This window comes from Macaca mulatta, chromosome 16 (genome assembly GCF_049350105.2).
Source record: "Macaca mulatta isolate MMU2019108-1 chromosome 16, T2T-MMU8v2.0, whole genome shotgun sequence".
Classification (NCBI taxonomy): domain Eukaryota; kingdom Metazoa; phylum Chordata; class Mammalia; order Primates; family Cercopithecidae; genus Macaca; species Macaca mulatta.
In genome coordinates, this window is record NC_133421.1 from 11,187,886 (window position 1) to 11,201,559 (window position 13,674).

General features: G+C 46.0%; 1 protein-coding gene across 4 annotated transcripts in view; it reads left to right on the forward strand.

Annotated features, from left to right (window-relative positions):
* The window catches only part of USP43 (ubiquitin specific peptidase 43), an 86,775-nt gene that overhangs the window by 21,390 nt on the left and 51,711 nt on the right, over positions 1–13,674 (forward strand). For all 4 annotated transcript variants that reach the window (XM_028836011.2, XM_028836012.2, XM_015118592.3 and 1 more), the window contains exons 4-5: positions 8,104–8,196; positions 10,283–10,418. In XM_028836011.2, the coding sequence (XP_028691844.2) occupies positions 8,104–8,196; positions 10,283–10,418 (229 nt within the window). The remainder of the gene's footprint in view (positions 1–8,103; positions 8,197–10,282; positions 10,419–13,674) is intronic.

Below are 13,674 nucleotides of genomic sequence, written 5' to 3' on the forward strand. Positions count from 1 at the left end.
AATGTGAGCTGGGATCTCACTAGCAAGCAGTCACTCTGAAGTTGGGGAGACCCTTCCTGTTTGTTCTCTCTCCAGAGAGCCCAACTTAACAAGTCATTCTGAGCTCAAGAGTTCCAAGCATTATGGCGGATATAAAAATATATATACAGCCTGGGCCACATAGGGAGACCCCATCTGTACCAAAAAAAAAAAAAAAAAAAAAAATCCTAGCCGGGTGTGGCACGTGCCTGTGGTCCCACCTACTCGGGAGGCTGAGAAAGGAGGATTGCTTGGGCCCAGGAGGTCGGGGCTGTGATCGAGGCTGGAGTACAGTGATCCGTGATCGCACCACTGTACTCCAGCCTGGGCAACAGAGTGAGACCCTGTCTCAAAAAAATAAGTAAATAAACAAACAATAAAAAAACGTATGCAGCCTTTGACTTCAGAAAGTATGTGTTCTCTTTGAGCTTTTTTTATATGAAAGTGCAGAGACTCATACAAGGCAGAATAGTTTCAATATTATAATGTTCAGTGAAAGCACTGACAGCAGCAGTGAAAGGTCAGAAAGGGGAGAAAACCCCATGGGCTTCTCAGAGGAAGTGTGCCTTTTGTTGGCCTCTGCAGGATGAATAGAAGTACGAATGGGTAGGAAGATATTCAACAAGAACAAATGCAAGCTTAAAGGTGGGAATGAGCACAGCAGGCAGGATTTAGATGAGGAAGTCATTGGTTACAAAGAGCCACCTCTAAGATGCTTGCCTCTGTGTGTGTGTGTGTGTGTGTGTGTGTGTGTGTGTGTGTGTCTGTGTGTTGCCAATATATGTATTCATGTATATGTATCTATGTGTGTGTGTCTATAGATATTTTAAGCCTTACAAAACGTCTCAGGGGGTGAGTATTAACATCTGGGAGGTTGGGCTTTTTCTACGGACATATGATAAGTGGCAGAACCAGGATTTGTCCCCTGAAATATCTTTAAAGTACAAGTCCTGCCTTTTTGCTTTCTTTGCAATTCTTCTGTTGTTTTTCCAGCTAACCCTGTCCATTCATTGTGATTCTCTGCTGCTCCTTCAGTTTCACAGAAACTCTGTTCTCTATTATGGATACCAAAAATAGTTTTTTGTATTTTTCTTCTGGATGTTGCAGTAAATCATTTCAAAGCCGTGCTTTTCTCTGAGTCGTCTGGATAATCTTCCCTTTGCATTGCTCTGCAGTGGTTTCTTGGAGGTCTCCAGGTGATTTTCTTCTCTTATTGACTTATCTTCAAACGAGGAAATAATTATTCCGTCTTCTAGAATTTCCTTACTTAGAGCCATTTACTTCCATACTTTCTGGGGACGTGTCTTCTTTGTGTTTGCACAGCAAGAGGTCACTTAAAACTGCCCGGAAACTATCCTGATTTAGGATTCCTATTCTATTCAATAACCACTGAAAAGATAAATAGGGTATAATTACTGTCTTTAGAGGCTGATTATTTAGGAAGACCAAATAGTCTTTGAAACTAAGCTGCTTTCCACTGGTGAAGAAAAATCTATAGCACTTGATAAGTTCTGTCACTCTGCCTCACCAGGGACGGGGGGACCCTGATGAAACAGCCGGGGTGACTGTGGGCTCTCCGTTCCTGTTTGCGGTTGTTTAGCGTACAGAGCAAAGAGGATCGCACCCCTTGAGCTCAGATTTCTCTGTCATGCCTGAAGAAAGCCTTTCTCATTTCCTGAGGGATGTGGTTCCTCTCCAGGAGGAGGTATGCAGAGAGGAAACCTAGATTTTGTGGTCACCAGTCTTGAAAACTACTGGCCATGAAAGCCACTTGTAGGGCATCTGTTTTATCTGTTTTTTTGTTGTTGTTGTTTGTTTGTTTGTTTGTTTGTTTTTTTGAGACGGACTCTCCCTCTGATGCCCAGGCTGGAGTGCAATGGCACGATCTTGGCACCCTGCAGCCTCCACTTCCCGGGTTCAAGTGATTTTCCTGCCTCAGCCTCCTGAGTAGCTGGGATTACAGGTGTGCGCCACCACGCCGGCTAATTTTTTTTTTTTTTTTTTAAATTTTCATTAGAGATGGGGTTTCACCATGTTGGTCAGTCTGGTCTCGAACTCCTGACCTTGTGATCCACCTGCCTCGGGTTCCCAAAGTGTTGGGATTACAGGGGTGAGCCACCGTGCCCAACCGGGCATCTGTCTTATCTTCAGGTGCCCAACGCAGAGGGTGCTAGAACCAAAAATAACGAGACAGAGGAAAAGCATAGAGGAAGAGAAAGAAGAACATTTAGAACGAGGGAAAGGGGAGAGTATAAGGTGAAGGCGTGTTAGAGAGAGGGGAGGGATCGCCGATCATCGCCAGCAGGTCAAATTCATCTGTGTCCTTGTACAATTCATTCACCTATTTCTCTGTTCAGTTCCCCTCTCGTCCCCATACTCTTTTTCCTTCTTTCAAATATTCAAGTGCCTGCTAATGTGCTTGGTCCAGCAGTTACCATGAGGAGGAGAACTCCCGGCTGAATCCTTGTTGATTCTTTAGAGATTTCATTCATGCCCTACTGTGTGCTGGGTTGTCTCGTAGGTGCTGTGAACAAGACTCAGTCCATTCTCAGGGAGCTCACATTCTACCTGGGGGAATGTTAGATAATGTACAAGTAAACAACAACCTGTGACAGCCATCAGCAGAAAGATAAGGAGTCACTTGGGAGGCGGGGGAGTGGCCAACATTCCATAAGGCGGGCAGGGAAGGTTTCTTATCGGAGGGATGGTGGAGCTGAAAACAGAGGGACAAGGAGTCTACCATTTAATAACTGGGGACAGAGTATTCCAGGCAGAGGACACAGCACAGGCTAAGAGCCAGAAGTAGGAATAATCCTGGCAAGTTCAAGGAATGGAAAGCCCAGGGTAGCTGCCAAAGAATAGAGTAGCTGGGATTACAAGCATGCACTGGAGATGGGCTGGAGAGTTGGGTGGGGACCTGGTAGGGCAGGTTTTCAGTCCAAGTGTGCGGGTTTTAGTCTCAAGGACACAGGAGGACACTGCAGAGTTAAAGGAGGGAGTGATCTAGTTCATCAGTTTCAGAAGTGACTGGTTTTTTTTTTTTTTTTTTTTTTTTTTGAGACAGAGTCTCATGCTGTCACCCAGGCTAGAGTGCAGTAGCATGATCTCAGCTCATTGCAACCCCTGCTTCCCGGGTTCAAGCCATTCTCCTGCCTTGGCCTCCCAAGTAGCTGGGACTACAGGCATGCACCACCATGCCCAGCACATTTTTGTATTTTTAGTAGAGATGGGGGTTTCATCATGCTGGCCAGGCTGGTCTCGAACTCCTGACCTCTAGTGATACACCTGCCTCGGCCTCCCAAAGTGCTAGGATTACAGGCATGAGCCACTGCACCCGGCCCAGAAGCAACTGCTTTTTATGAGCAATGCAGGGAGGTGAGAGGAGGCAGGAGCAACAGTTGGTGTTGCCACTGTGGTCCCAGCGGGAGAACAATGGTGGTTGGAACGGCAGAGGTGGTGGTAGAGATGGAGGGAAGTGGAGGGGTTTGGAGTATGTGTTTGGATGGAGAGTCAGCATCTTTCCATTAGTCCCTCTACCCCTAACCCCTCACCCCAGTCTTGCTAACGTGGTGAGGGGTAGAGGGACTAAGGGAGAGATGAGAATCTAGGATTTACGGTGACTCTTGGGTTTTTCTATGATTATAACTGATGAGTGCTTCGGAGCACTCGAGGGTGCTTTGAAGTACATGCCTGACTTGGCGTGGGATGAATCGGGGGTGGGGAGGACTTCCGAGGAAGTGACATTTGAGCTGATTGGATATTATGGACCATCAGTGCCCTTTGGGTATTTTTCCTATAGCACGATGAGTAAGAGGTAAGGTGTTCACGCTAAAGATGAACTGGCAGTGGCTGAAAATGCCTGCTTTGTGCCTGCTGATAAAGACAAGGTGCCGTCAGGGATGCCTTGAGGTCTGTGAGGTGGTTTCCTGCAGTGGTCGGTAGTGGCAGTGCCTGGCTGGCGGCTCCTGCTGTCCCTGACTCTCTCCTGGCTTCCTCTCCTTGGGGAGGGCTTGCCTGGGATGGCATCAGCCTTCTTGATGTAATTGACGGATGTGTTATTATGGGTTAATTCAGAGGCATCGTCCCTTAAACCCCTTTTAAGGGGCTGAGTTGTTGACTTTGGTTGAGGGAGAGAAGAGGAACCTCCAGTACTAGAGTGTGGAAGATCCTGGACCGTAGCAAAGATATTTAGTTATTCTATGTGATTATCATCACAGTCTAAGAATGTCTACAAGTCTAACAACCAACGATTGTGGCTATGTTGGAGTTTTGGCTGGAGGAGTGTGTCTGTGTGTGCGCGCAAGTTCTTCATGTCCTTCATAGCCTTTATCCGCAGAAACTCTAAGGATGTTCTTGAAGGCTTCCTCAGAACAGATCTCCGAAAGGTGAGACCTTGCTTATGTATTGGCATAATTACTGCTGTTTGCGTAGACGTCAGATCCACTGTCCAGTGAGCAGGTAAAGTGGACTGGGTTTGAGGTGAAAGATGTGTGTGTATTTGGCAGCAGTTAAAGGGCAGAGTGACAAGAAATTCAGGGGCAAAGCCTAGGGCTCATTGCTGGGCATTTGTAGCAGGTGGAAAAGCAAACCGCAGCCCTGAGTTTTAGTAGCACTGACAGGGTTAGCTTTGTAACAGAAGCAATTTGACAAGGAGAATGAATAACTTAGGGAAATGGGCCTGTGAACATTGAAAGGCAGTGGGGTGATTTTGTGTTCCTTTGCCCCGTGAGTGCGCTTGCAAGACAGCACGGCAGGACTGTGAATGTCCTGGAGCGAATGGGGAGAACGGAGGCATCCGTCAGGCCACATTGGGGTATATTGCTGTAGCCTGGCAACGTGGCCAGAGCTTTTTGTAAAAGTGAAGCTACCGCCGGGCGCGGTGGCTCAAGCCTGTAATCCCAGCACTTTGGGAGGCCGAGGCGGGTGGATCACGAGGTCAGGAGATCGAGACCATCCTGGCTAACACGGTGAAACCCCATCTCTACTAAAAATACAAAAAACTAGCCGGGCGTGGTGGCGGGCGCCTGTAGTCCCAGCTACTCGGAGGCTGAGGCGGGAGAATGGTGTGAACCCGGGAGGCGGAGCTTGCAGTGAGCCGAGATCACGCCACTGCACTCCAGCCTGGGAGACACAGCGAGACTCCGCCTCAAAAAAAAAAAAAAAAAAAGTGAAGCTGCCTCTCCATCTTCTTCCAGATGTTGGTCACATCAGTCTGTCCTCATTTCTCAACCTTTGACACGTGGATATATTTCACATCTTTCCTGTAGTTTCTTATGAAAACATTATACTTTTTCATTCTTTATTTTATTTTATTTTTATTTTTTTGAGACGGAGTTTCGCTTTTGTCGCCCAGGCTGTAGTGCAATGGCATGATCTCAGCTCACTGCAACTGCAACCTCCACCTCCCGGGTGCAAGCGATTCTCCTGCCTCAGCTTCCCAAGTAGCTGGGATTCCAGGCATGAACCACCGCGCCCGGCCCATTTTCATTCTTTCAATACAAAATCTGCCCATTCTATTTGTTTTTCTACAAACCACTCATCGCTTGCTAGCAGATAGCAGTTGGTGGCTCAATGTAAAAAGTCATATTCCTGAACTGGTTTCATATGTTGCAATGCTTCAAGAAGAATGCAACCCGGCACAGTTTTAGCAGGCTGAAAAACACGAAGACGTCAATGAAAAACATTCTCTCTCATTGGTTTATATACTTGTGAGATGGGAATTTGGGGATTTCCCAATGACCCAAGTATCTCCTTCAGGCCAATTTTTGCCTAGGTACGTGACGGACAGAGGTGGAGAAGGATTGGAGGAGAGATGCAGTGGCAGAGGAGACCCTAGAAATGTTGGGTTTCTGGCTGGCTGGCGCTCACTGTCGGATACAGTGCTTTCAACAAAAACACTAACTACCATGGGTCTCCCAAAGGCAAATGACCTGAGGCAGCAGGGGCGATGGAATGTCCAGTACTGGGGCCTGTTTTCTGTAATCAGGCTGATGGTCTGATAAGTTGTATCCAAGATAACTGACTTGTAATGGACAGATCACCCAGGAGTGCCTCAGGCGGCACCCTCCCCTTTAGGTTCCTGTTTGTCCCTGGATTTTCCTATTTGTCTGCTCAGTGGAAAACCAATCAAACAAGACGGGCACTTTCCACAAGGACTCAGGAAACCTGTTCTGATACCAGCTTTGGCTTTACTTGCTGACTTATCCCGGGAATGTCATACAGTGCTAAGAGTATGGACTTCAGAGTCAGACTGCCAGGGCAGTCTTGTTCTGTGTCCTCAGAGAAGTTAATGTAGATTTTTACAATTAGTAACGTAGCATGCAGAGAAATCCCTTGCATCATATGATAGGAGAAAGAAAGTTGGTACGTACATGTGGAATATAAAAGTTGCATTTCACCTGGGCACAGTGGCTCAGGCCTATAATCCCAGCACTTTGGGAGGCTGAGGTGGGTGGATCACGAGGTCAGGAGTTCGAGACCAGCCTGACCAACATAGCGAAACCCCATCTCTACTGAAAAAAATACAAAAAATTAGCTGGGCGTGGTGGCGGGCACCTGTAATCCCAGCTACTCAGGAGGCTGAGTAGGGAGAATCGCTTGAATCCAAAAGGCAGAGGTTGCAGTGAGCTGAGATCACACCGTTGCACTCCAGCCCGGGTGACAGCATGAGACTCTGTCTCTAAAAAAAAAAAAAAAAAAAAAAAAAAAAAAAAAAAAAAAAAAGTTGCATTTCATTTTCAGAGCTCCATTTTAAAGTAAGGGAGTATTAAGTTTAAAAGAGTTGAAAGAATATAAATGAACATTATATGTATCTACTCTGAACCAATTGACACCTCACTGATTTCTGCTAAAGAACACAGGAATGATATGAGCATGGAGTCTGGAAACCGAGCCTAGCTTTCTTACTTGAGAGCCATGTGTTCTTCAGCAGATTACTTAACCTCGCTGTGCTTCAGGTTTCTCTTCTGTACAATGGGCATAATATCAGTTGCTATGGGTGGTAAACGGGTTCATCTATGCTCAGTGCTCAGAATGATGCTCGATTCTTAGTAAATGCTATTGCAATGTTAGTTATTACTTTAAGGAGTGACTTCTGTTGTTTCTTCTTCTGTACAGTAAGGAGGGTGGGTGGTGTCAGTGGTTCTCTACTATGGGTGAACACTGGGGTCATTTGGGGAGCTTAAAAGCTCTCAGGATTTTAGAAAGATTTTGATGTCCGGACCCCTCTCCGCCCACCTTGAAACAGAATCTCTGGGAGTGGGGCCTGGACATGGGAATTTTTAAAAAAAGCTTCCTGTGGTTCTGGGGCACAGTGAGGCTGAGAAGCAGGGGAAGAGGTGGCCCTGAGATCCCTTCAGCCTGGAAGTTGGCATGCTGGGTTTGTATGGCGGGGACGGGTTATAGCTTCCCTTCCCATAGTCAGTGCATTTATATATGTCCTAAAGTTTCTTTTCCCTTTTACAAAAAATGGAGGTGAAAGTCCTGTAACATGAAGTTAAACACTCTAAAGCGTACAATTCAGGGACATAACATTCACAGTGTTGTGCAGCTACCACCTCCTAGTTCCTAACCATTTCATCACCCCAAAATAAAACCCGGTACTCAGTCAGCAGTCAGCCTCATCCTCCCTTCCCTCAGCTCCTGGCAACCACCAATTTGCTTTCTGTGTCTATGGCATTACCTGTTCTGTATACTTCATATAAGCGGGATCATGCAATATGTGCCCTTTCATGCCTGGCTGCTTTCATTTAACTTACTGTTTTCAAGGTTCATCCACATTGTTGTACAGACCGGGGTTCATTCCTTTCTATGGCTGAGTTGTATCCCACTATGTGGATGTACCATATTCTGTTACCCATTTGTCTGTTGATGGATGGCTGGATTGTTCCCATCTTAACTATTGTGAATGGAGCAGCTATGAACACCTGTATACAAGTATTTGAACACCTGTTTTCAATTCTTCTGGGTATGTACCTAGGAGTGGAATCACTGGGAGTGGAAATGCAAGGGTAATTCTGTATTGAATTTTACTGCCAAATTGTTTACGTGTGATTAAACGTTCGCCTCTGTTCTTCACCCTCACAGATCTTCCTTGACTTGTCCCCACTGCCTGAAACAGAGCAACACCTTCGATCCTTTCCTGTGTGTGTCCCTACCTATCCCCTTGCGCCAGACGAGGTACGTGAGTGTCGCGGCTTGCCCAGTGAACTTGACTTCCATCCTTACTCATTACGGGGAACCTTCTGGCCTCACACCTGCCATTTTCTCTCCTTTGCTTCTCAGCCAGCATTTCTCTGGAAACCAGCCCTATAGCTGGATGACATTCAACTATTGAAATTGACAGAGTAAAAGGTTACTGTGTCCCTTCTCTAACTGAGGAAGGAATTATGAATGTTTGGCACAATTGCCAGACTTAGGTCTGTGGCCCATTCAGAAGCTGGCACGGACCCGTTGGTCTCACTTGGTCACACGGAGGCAAACTAGAGAAAATCTGTGGCCACCTGCTTTTTTTTTTTTTTTCCCCAGCTTTATTTCAATTTCAAAAATCTATTTTCTTCTCTGGGAAGGTGTAGGAAAAAGATATCTTTAAGGAGCAAAGCAAGAGGAAAAGGGTTGTTTGGGGAAGATGAGTGACAAAGAAAAGTGGAGGTAGGGCTGGGTAACAGGCACCATGGGCCAAGTTCTATAAAAGTAAGCCCAGGCCGGGCACGGTGGCTCAAGCCTGTAATCCCAGCACTTTGGGAGGCCGAGACGGGCGGGTCACGAGGTCAGGAGATCGAGACCATCCTGGCTAACACGGTGAAACCCCGTCTCTACTAAAAAAAATACAAAAACTAGCCAGGCGTGGTGGCGGGCGCCTGTAGTCCCAGCTACTCGGGAGGCTGAGACAGGAGAATGGCGTAAACCCAGGAGGCGGAGCTTGTAGTGAGCTGAGATCCGGCCACTTCACTCCAGCCTGGGTGACAGAGCGAGACTCCACCTCAAAAAAAAAAAAAAAAAAAAAAAGGTAAGCCCAAACCTTCGCAGTGACCAGGAAGGCAAATGGCCAATGACTGTGTCCTGGCATGTGGGTAAGCTCCTATGTGGGGCGTCTTTTCTGGCATTGGAACAGAGGCATTTCCTCTTTATGTTTCCCACGTCCTGAAGTGCCATTTCTCTTACCCTGTGCCTGTTGACATCTCCTGCCTTTAAGATGCAGCTGAAGACATGACATCTTCAGAAGGCCTTCCTCGGCAACTCAATCTCCCTTTCTGCTGTAAAATCCTGTGCTGCTGATATTCTGCACTAGAAATATAACTATTGGCTTATACTAGAACATGGCTCATGCTGTCTATCATCAGTGACACCATCAGATAATGTCAACTTATAGATGTGATGATCTAAGACTCCTAGCCTAACACAGCGCAGCACAGGGGTTAAGACCATTGACTCAGGAGCGAGACGGCCCAGGTTCAAATCCCAGCTCTATTAATTAATTACCTGTGTGACTTGGGCAGTTAGTGGAGTACAGATCAAGAGAAACAGTGGCTGCAAGACTGGGCCTTCATATGCTGGTGGGAAGGAGAAGCGATTTCCAAAGGAGACTCTCACTAAGGAGAATGTCATCAGTAGTGTTGGTTTGTACTGAGAAAAACACCTTGACTGCTTTAATTTTCAAACTGTGGAGTTTGTTTTTGTTTAAGCTTATCTATTTAACAACTAGAGCCTTGAGATCGGACATCTCTATGGTGATTCTTAGTCGAATACTTTTTTTCCCCCCAACTCGCTGGAAAAGTAGCTTAGAAGATTTGGCTCTACCCTGCCACCTGGTGACAATGTACCAAGTACAGGGACACAACCAGGAAGTAGAGATTAACTACGTGCTGAACTTGATCCATTATCTTTCTTCTGTTTTTTTTTTTTTTTGAGGTGGAGTGTCGCTCTGTCACCCAGGCTAGAGTCCAGTGGTGCCATCTCTGCTCACTGCAACCCCCGCCTCCCAGGTTCAAGCGATTCTCCTGCCTCAGCCTCCCGAGTAGCTGGGATTACAGGTGCCTGCCACCACACTCAGCTAATTTTTTTGTACTTTTAGTAGAGACGGGGTTTCACCATGCTGGCCAGGCTAGTCTCGAACTCTGGACCTCAGGTGATCCAGCCGCCTCAGCCTCCCAAAGTGCTAGGATTACAGGTGTGAGCCACCGTGCCCGGCCTTGATCCATCATTAACAATGTCGTTCACAGTTCCTGTCAGTCCTTTAAGGGTGTTGCCCCTTCCTGTTTTCCAGGTTCTTGAGTGTCACCTTGGTCTTCCCCTCTAAGAGCCAGCGGTTCCTGCGGGTTGGCCTGGCCGTGCCAATCCTCAGCACAGTGGCAGTCCTGAGGAGGATGGTTGCAGAGGAAGGAGGCGTTCCTGCAGATGAGGTGTGATAGAATTGCACTGGGGCGTGGGAACCCGGGAGGCGGAGCTTGCAGTGAGCTGAGATCCGGCCACAGCACTCCAGCCTGGGCGACAGAGCGAGACTCCGTCTCAAAAAAAAAAAAAAAAAAAAAAAAAAAAAGAATTGCACTGGGGCCTGGTCATTGGATGACAGAATACTAAGTGAGCCAGCTGTCTAGGCTGTTTAGGCCAATTTGTGGTTCCCAGGTGACTCCAGCATGACTCATGAGTTTCTGTTTGATTAGTAGTGCCTGGCGTCTGGGATGACTGGGCCTTGACTTCTCCCTGAATTGACACAGAATGACCCGAAAAGAACACCTTTGCCTTCCAAGAAGGCGATGACGATTATGATCATAATAATTCCAACAATAGCTACCCCTAGGTAGTGCTTACTAACTGTGAGGCACTGTTCTGTGACCTTTCTATTCACGCCTGGTTTAATCACAGGTGTCCTGTGCAGTAGACATTACAATTATCCTCCTCTTACTAATGGGGAATAAAGAAGCCCTGAGAGGTTAAGTGACTTGCCCAACGTCACTAGCTAGTAAGTGGCTGAGCCAGGATTTGGATTTCGATGGTTTGACTTCATAGCCCAAGTCACCACTGTGTATTTTCAGTCTTGGGAATATAAACCAGGACACTAAAGGAACGGTGAATGAAACAGGAGGACCTGCTGAGAGAACTGAGGATGTGTGACGTGAGAGAGAACATCTGGGGGAAGCTGGGATGGCTGTGTTCTACTTGTTTTCTTTTCAAATGAGTCCTGCTAAAGGGATTGGATTCACGGTGCCTGGAGGGGCCCTCATGAGGAACAGGGAGGAGGCCATGGTGGCGCTAAGCCATGTGGCAGGATGGGACAGCCCTCAGGGTGATTCAGTAGCTCCCTAGGTTTCTGAGCCTGGACGCAGTACGCGATTGGCTCTGTGTCCTTAACTGTGAAATGGAAAATTGACACTTCCCTGACTATCTCATGGGATTTTTTTTCAAATCAAAAACTATTTTTAACCTTGTTGGGAAGACATGCCACGCATACAATAACGTCTACCTACCTGAAGATTGTGGTTTGCTGGCTTTCTCTACATTCATAGCTATATTCCTATAACCTCCACGCTTCCTCAGCCTCCCCATCACCCCAGTGGGCTCCTTTCTGACCCTGCCCAATCAATCCCTCTGACCTCTATCGCCCCTCCTAGAATATTTATGACTCTCCCAGGTAGCGGCGGAAATGTGTGTATCTTGCTTTGTAAACTCTAAAGGGCACTATGGGGAGTTATTGAAAGAGACGGAGAGAGACGGGGACAGTGGGTGAGAGTCCTGGGGAGAAAGTGGCCGTAAGAAAAGATCAAAAGGGAGAAGTCTATGAGAGGGAGCGTTTGAATAATTAAGAGCATGAAAAATCCGGCAGGAATTTGAGAGGTGTGATGTGTTGGTTCAGGGAGATGAGAATCATTTGGGGATGCCAGTGCGGGATGAGCATTTTCCACTGAAACTTAAAGTCATCTGTTTTGATGCTTTGTTTTCTTTAGCTGGCAAGTGTATTGCATATATATTATCTAAAATCATAGATATATGTATTTGGATTTATTTTTCTATTATTATTATTATTATTATTATTATTGACGGAGTCTCACTCTGTCACCAGGCTGGAGTGCAGTGCAGTGGCACGATCTCAGCTCACTGCAACCTCCACCTCCAGGGTTCAAGTGATTCTCCTGCCTCAACCTCCTGAGTAGCTGGAACTACAGGCGCCTGCCACCACGCCCGGCTAATTTTTGGTGTTTTTAGTAGAGACGGGGTTTCACCGTGTTGGCCAGGATGGTCTCGATCTCTTGACCTCATGATCTGGCCACCTCAACCTCCAATGTTTTGGGATTACAGGGGTGAGCCACCGCGCCCGGCCTGTATTTGGATTTATTTATGTCATCTTATGCTATTTACCCTGTTTTTCTATTTTGTATTGCCCCCAACCCCCCAATTTTTAGATTGAGCAGTCTTTTTCTTTTAGAAGATGATTCTTTTAGATTGAGCAATTTTTCTTTATTTCGTCTCTTCTGGGATGAAGTACATATACATTATATTTCCATTCTTTCAGTGGTTATTAAAATGTCAACTTGCATAATTACTAGTCTAATGTTAATCTTCCCATGTAACACAAGGATCTTGGCATGGCATTAAATCCCCTTATACCTTTTTGATTTAGATATTATTGTCCAGTATTTTAATCCCTTCTCTACCTCCAACTGTAATAGTAGTAATAGTTATTATTTTAGCTTTATATAGTCGATAATATTTACTATTTTCTTTGGTTCATCATTTCTCCTACAACTCAAGTTTTCTCTTTGATTCAGGTTTGTAAATCCTGAAATCTATGTATTTATTTATGAATGAATGAATAAATGAATGAATGAATGACAGGATTTTCCTCTGTTGCCCTGGCTGGAGTGCAGGGGTGTGATCATAACTTACTGCAGCCTTGAACTGCTGGGCTCAAGGGATCCTCCCACCTCAGCCTCCTGAGTAGCTGGGACTACAGGCTCATGCCACCATGCCTGGCTAATTTAAAAAATAAAAATTGTGTAGAGATGGGGTCCTGCTATGTTGCCCAGGCTGGTCTTGAACTCCTGGGCTCAAGTGACCCTCCCTCCTCAGCCTCCCAAAGTGTTGGGATTATAGGCGTGAGCCACTGTGCTCAGCCCTGAAATGCATCTTTTGAAAGAGAACTTCCCAGGCAGTGTACCTTGAATAGGTTATGTGTGCTAAGATACTGATTTCTTCAGCCTTCGGGGTAGCAGAGTTGGGTCTAGGGCAGTCAGGGCCACCACAGTAGTCACCCCTCTACTCTGCTACCAAACCATCTCCTATTTACTTCAAAGTTTGGTAAAAATATTTTTTTATATATGCAATCATGTGAAAAAGGTTAGTAAACCTATTCAGAAATTTTTTCACTCCGTAGTAAACACTCACTTTTTGTTCACATGAGGAGGGCTTTATTTTGTTGTCATTTTTCTATGCTTGTTTAGCTGGGTGTAAAACTTAGATTTTTTTTTTCTTCAGTTTCTTTTTTTTGTCGCACTTGAGATGTCTGTGGACAATCTAATTGTTATATCTACTATGCCTTACTACTAAAAATAAGTAGCCAATTAGAAGGAAGGAAAGGGTGAAAATGGGTGTTGACTATCAGTCACTTTTAGATTTCTTACCTGTTGATTTCTCTTTCAGAAATCAAGAGGGAAAATGATC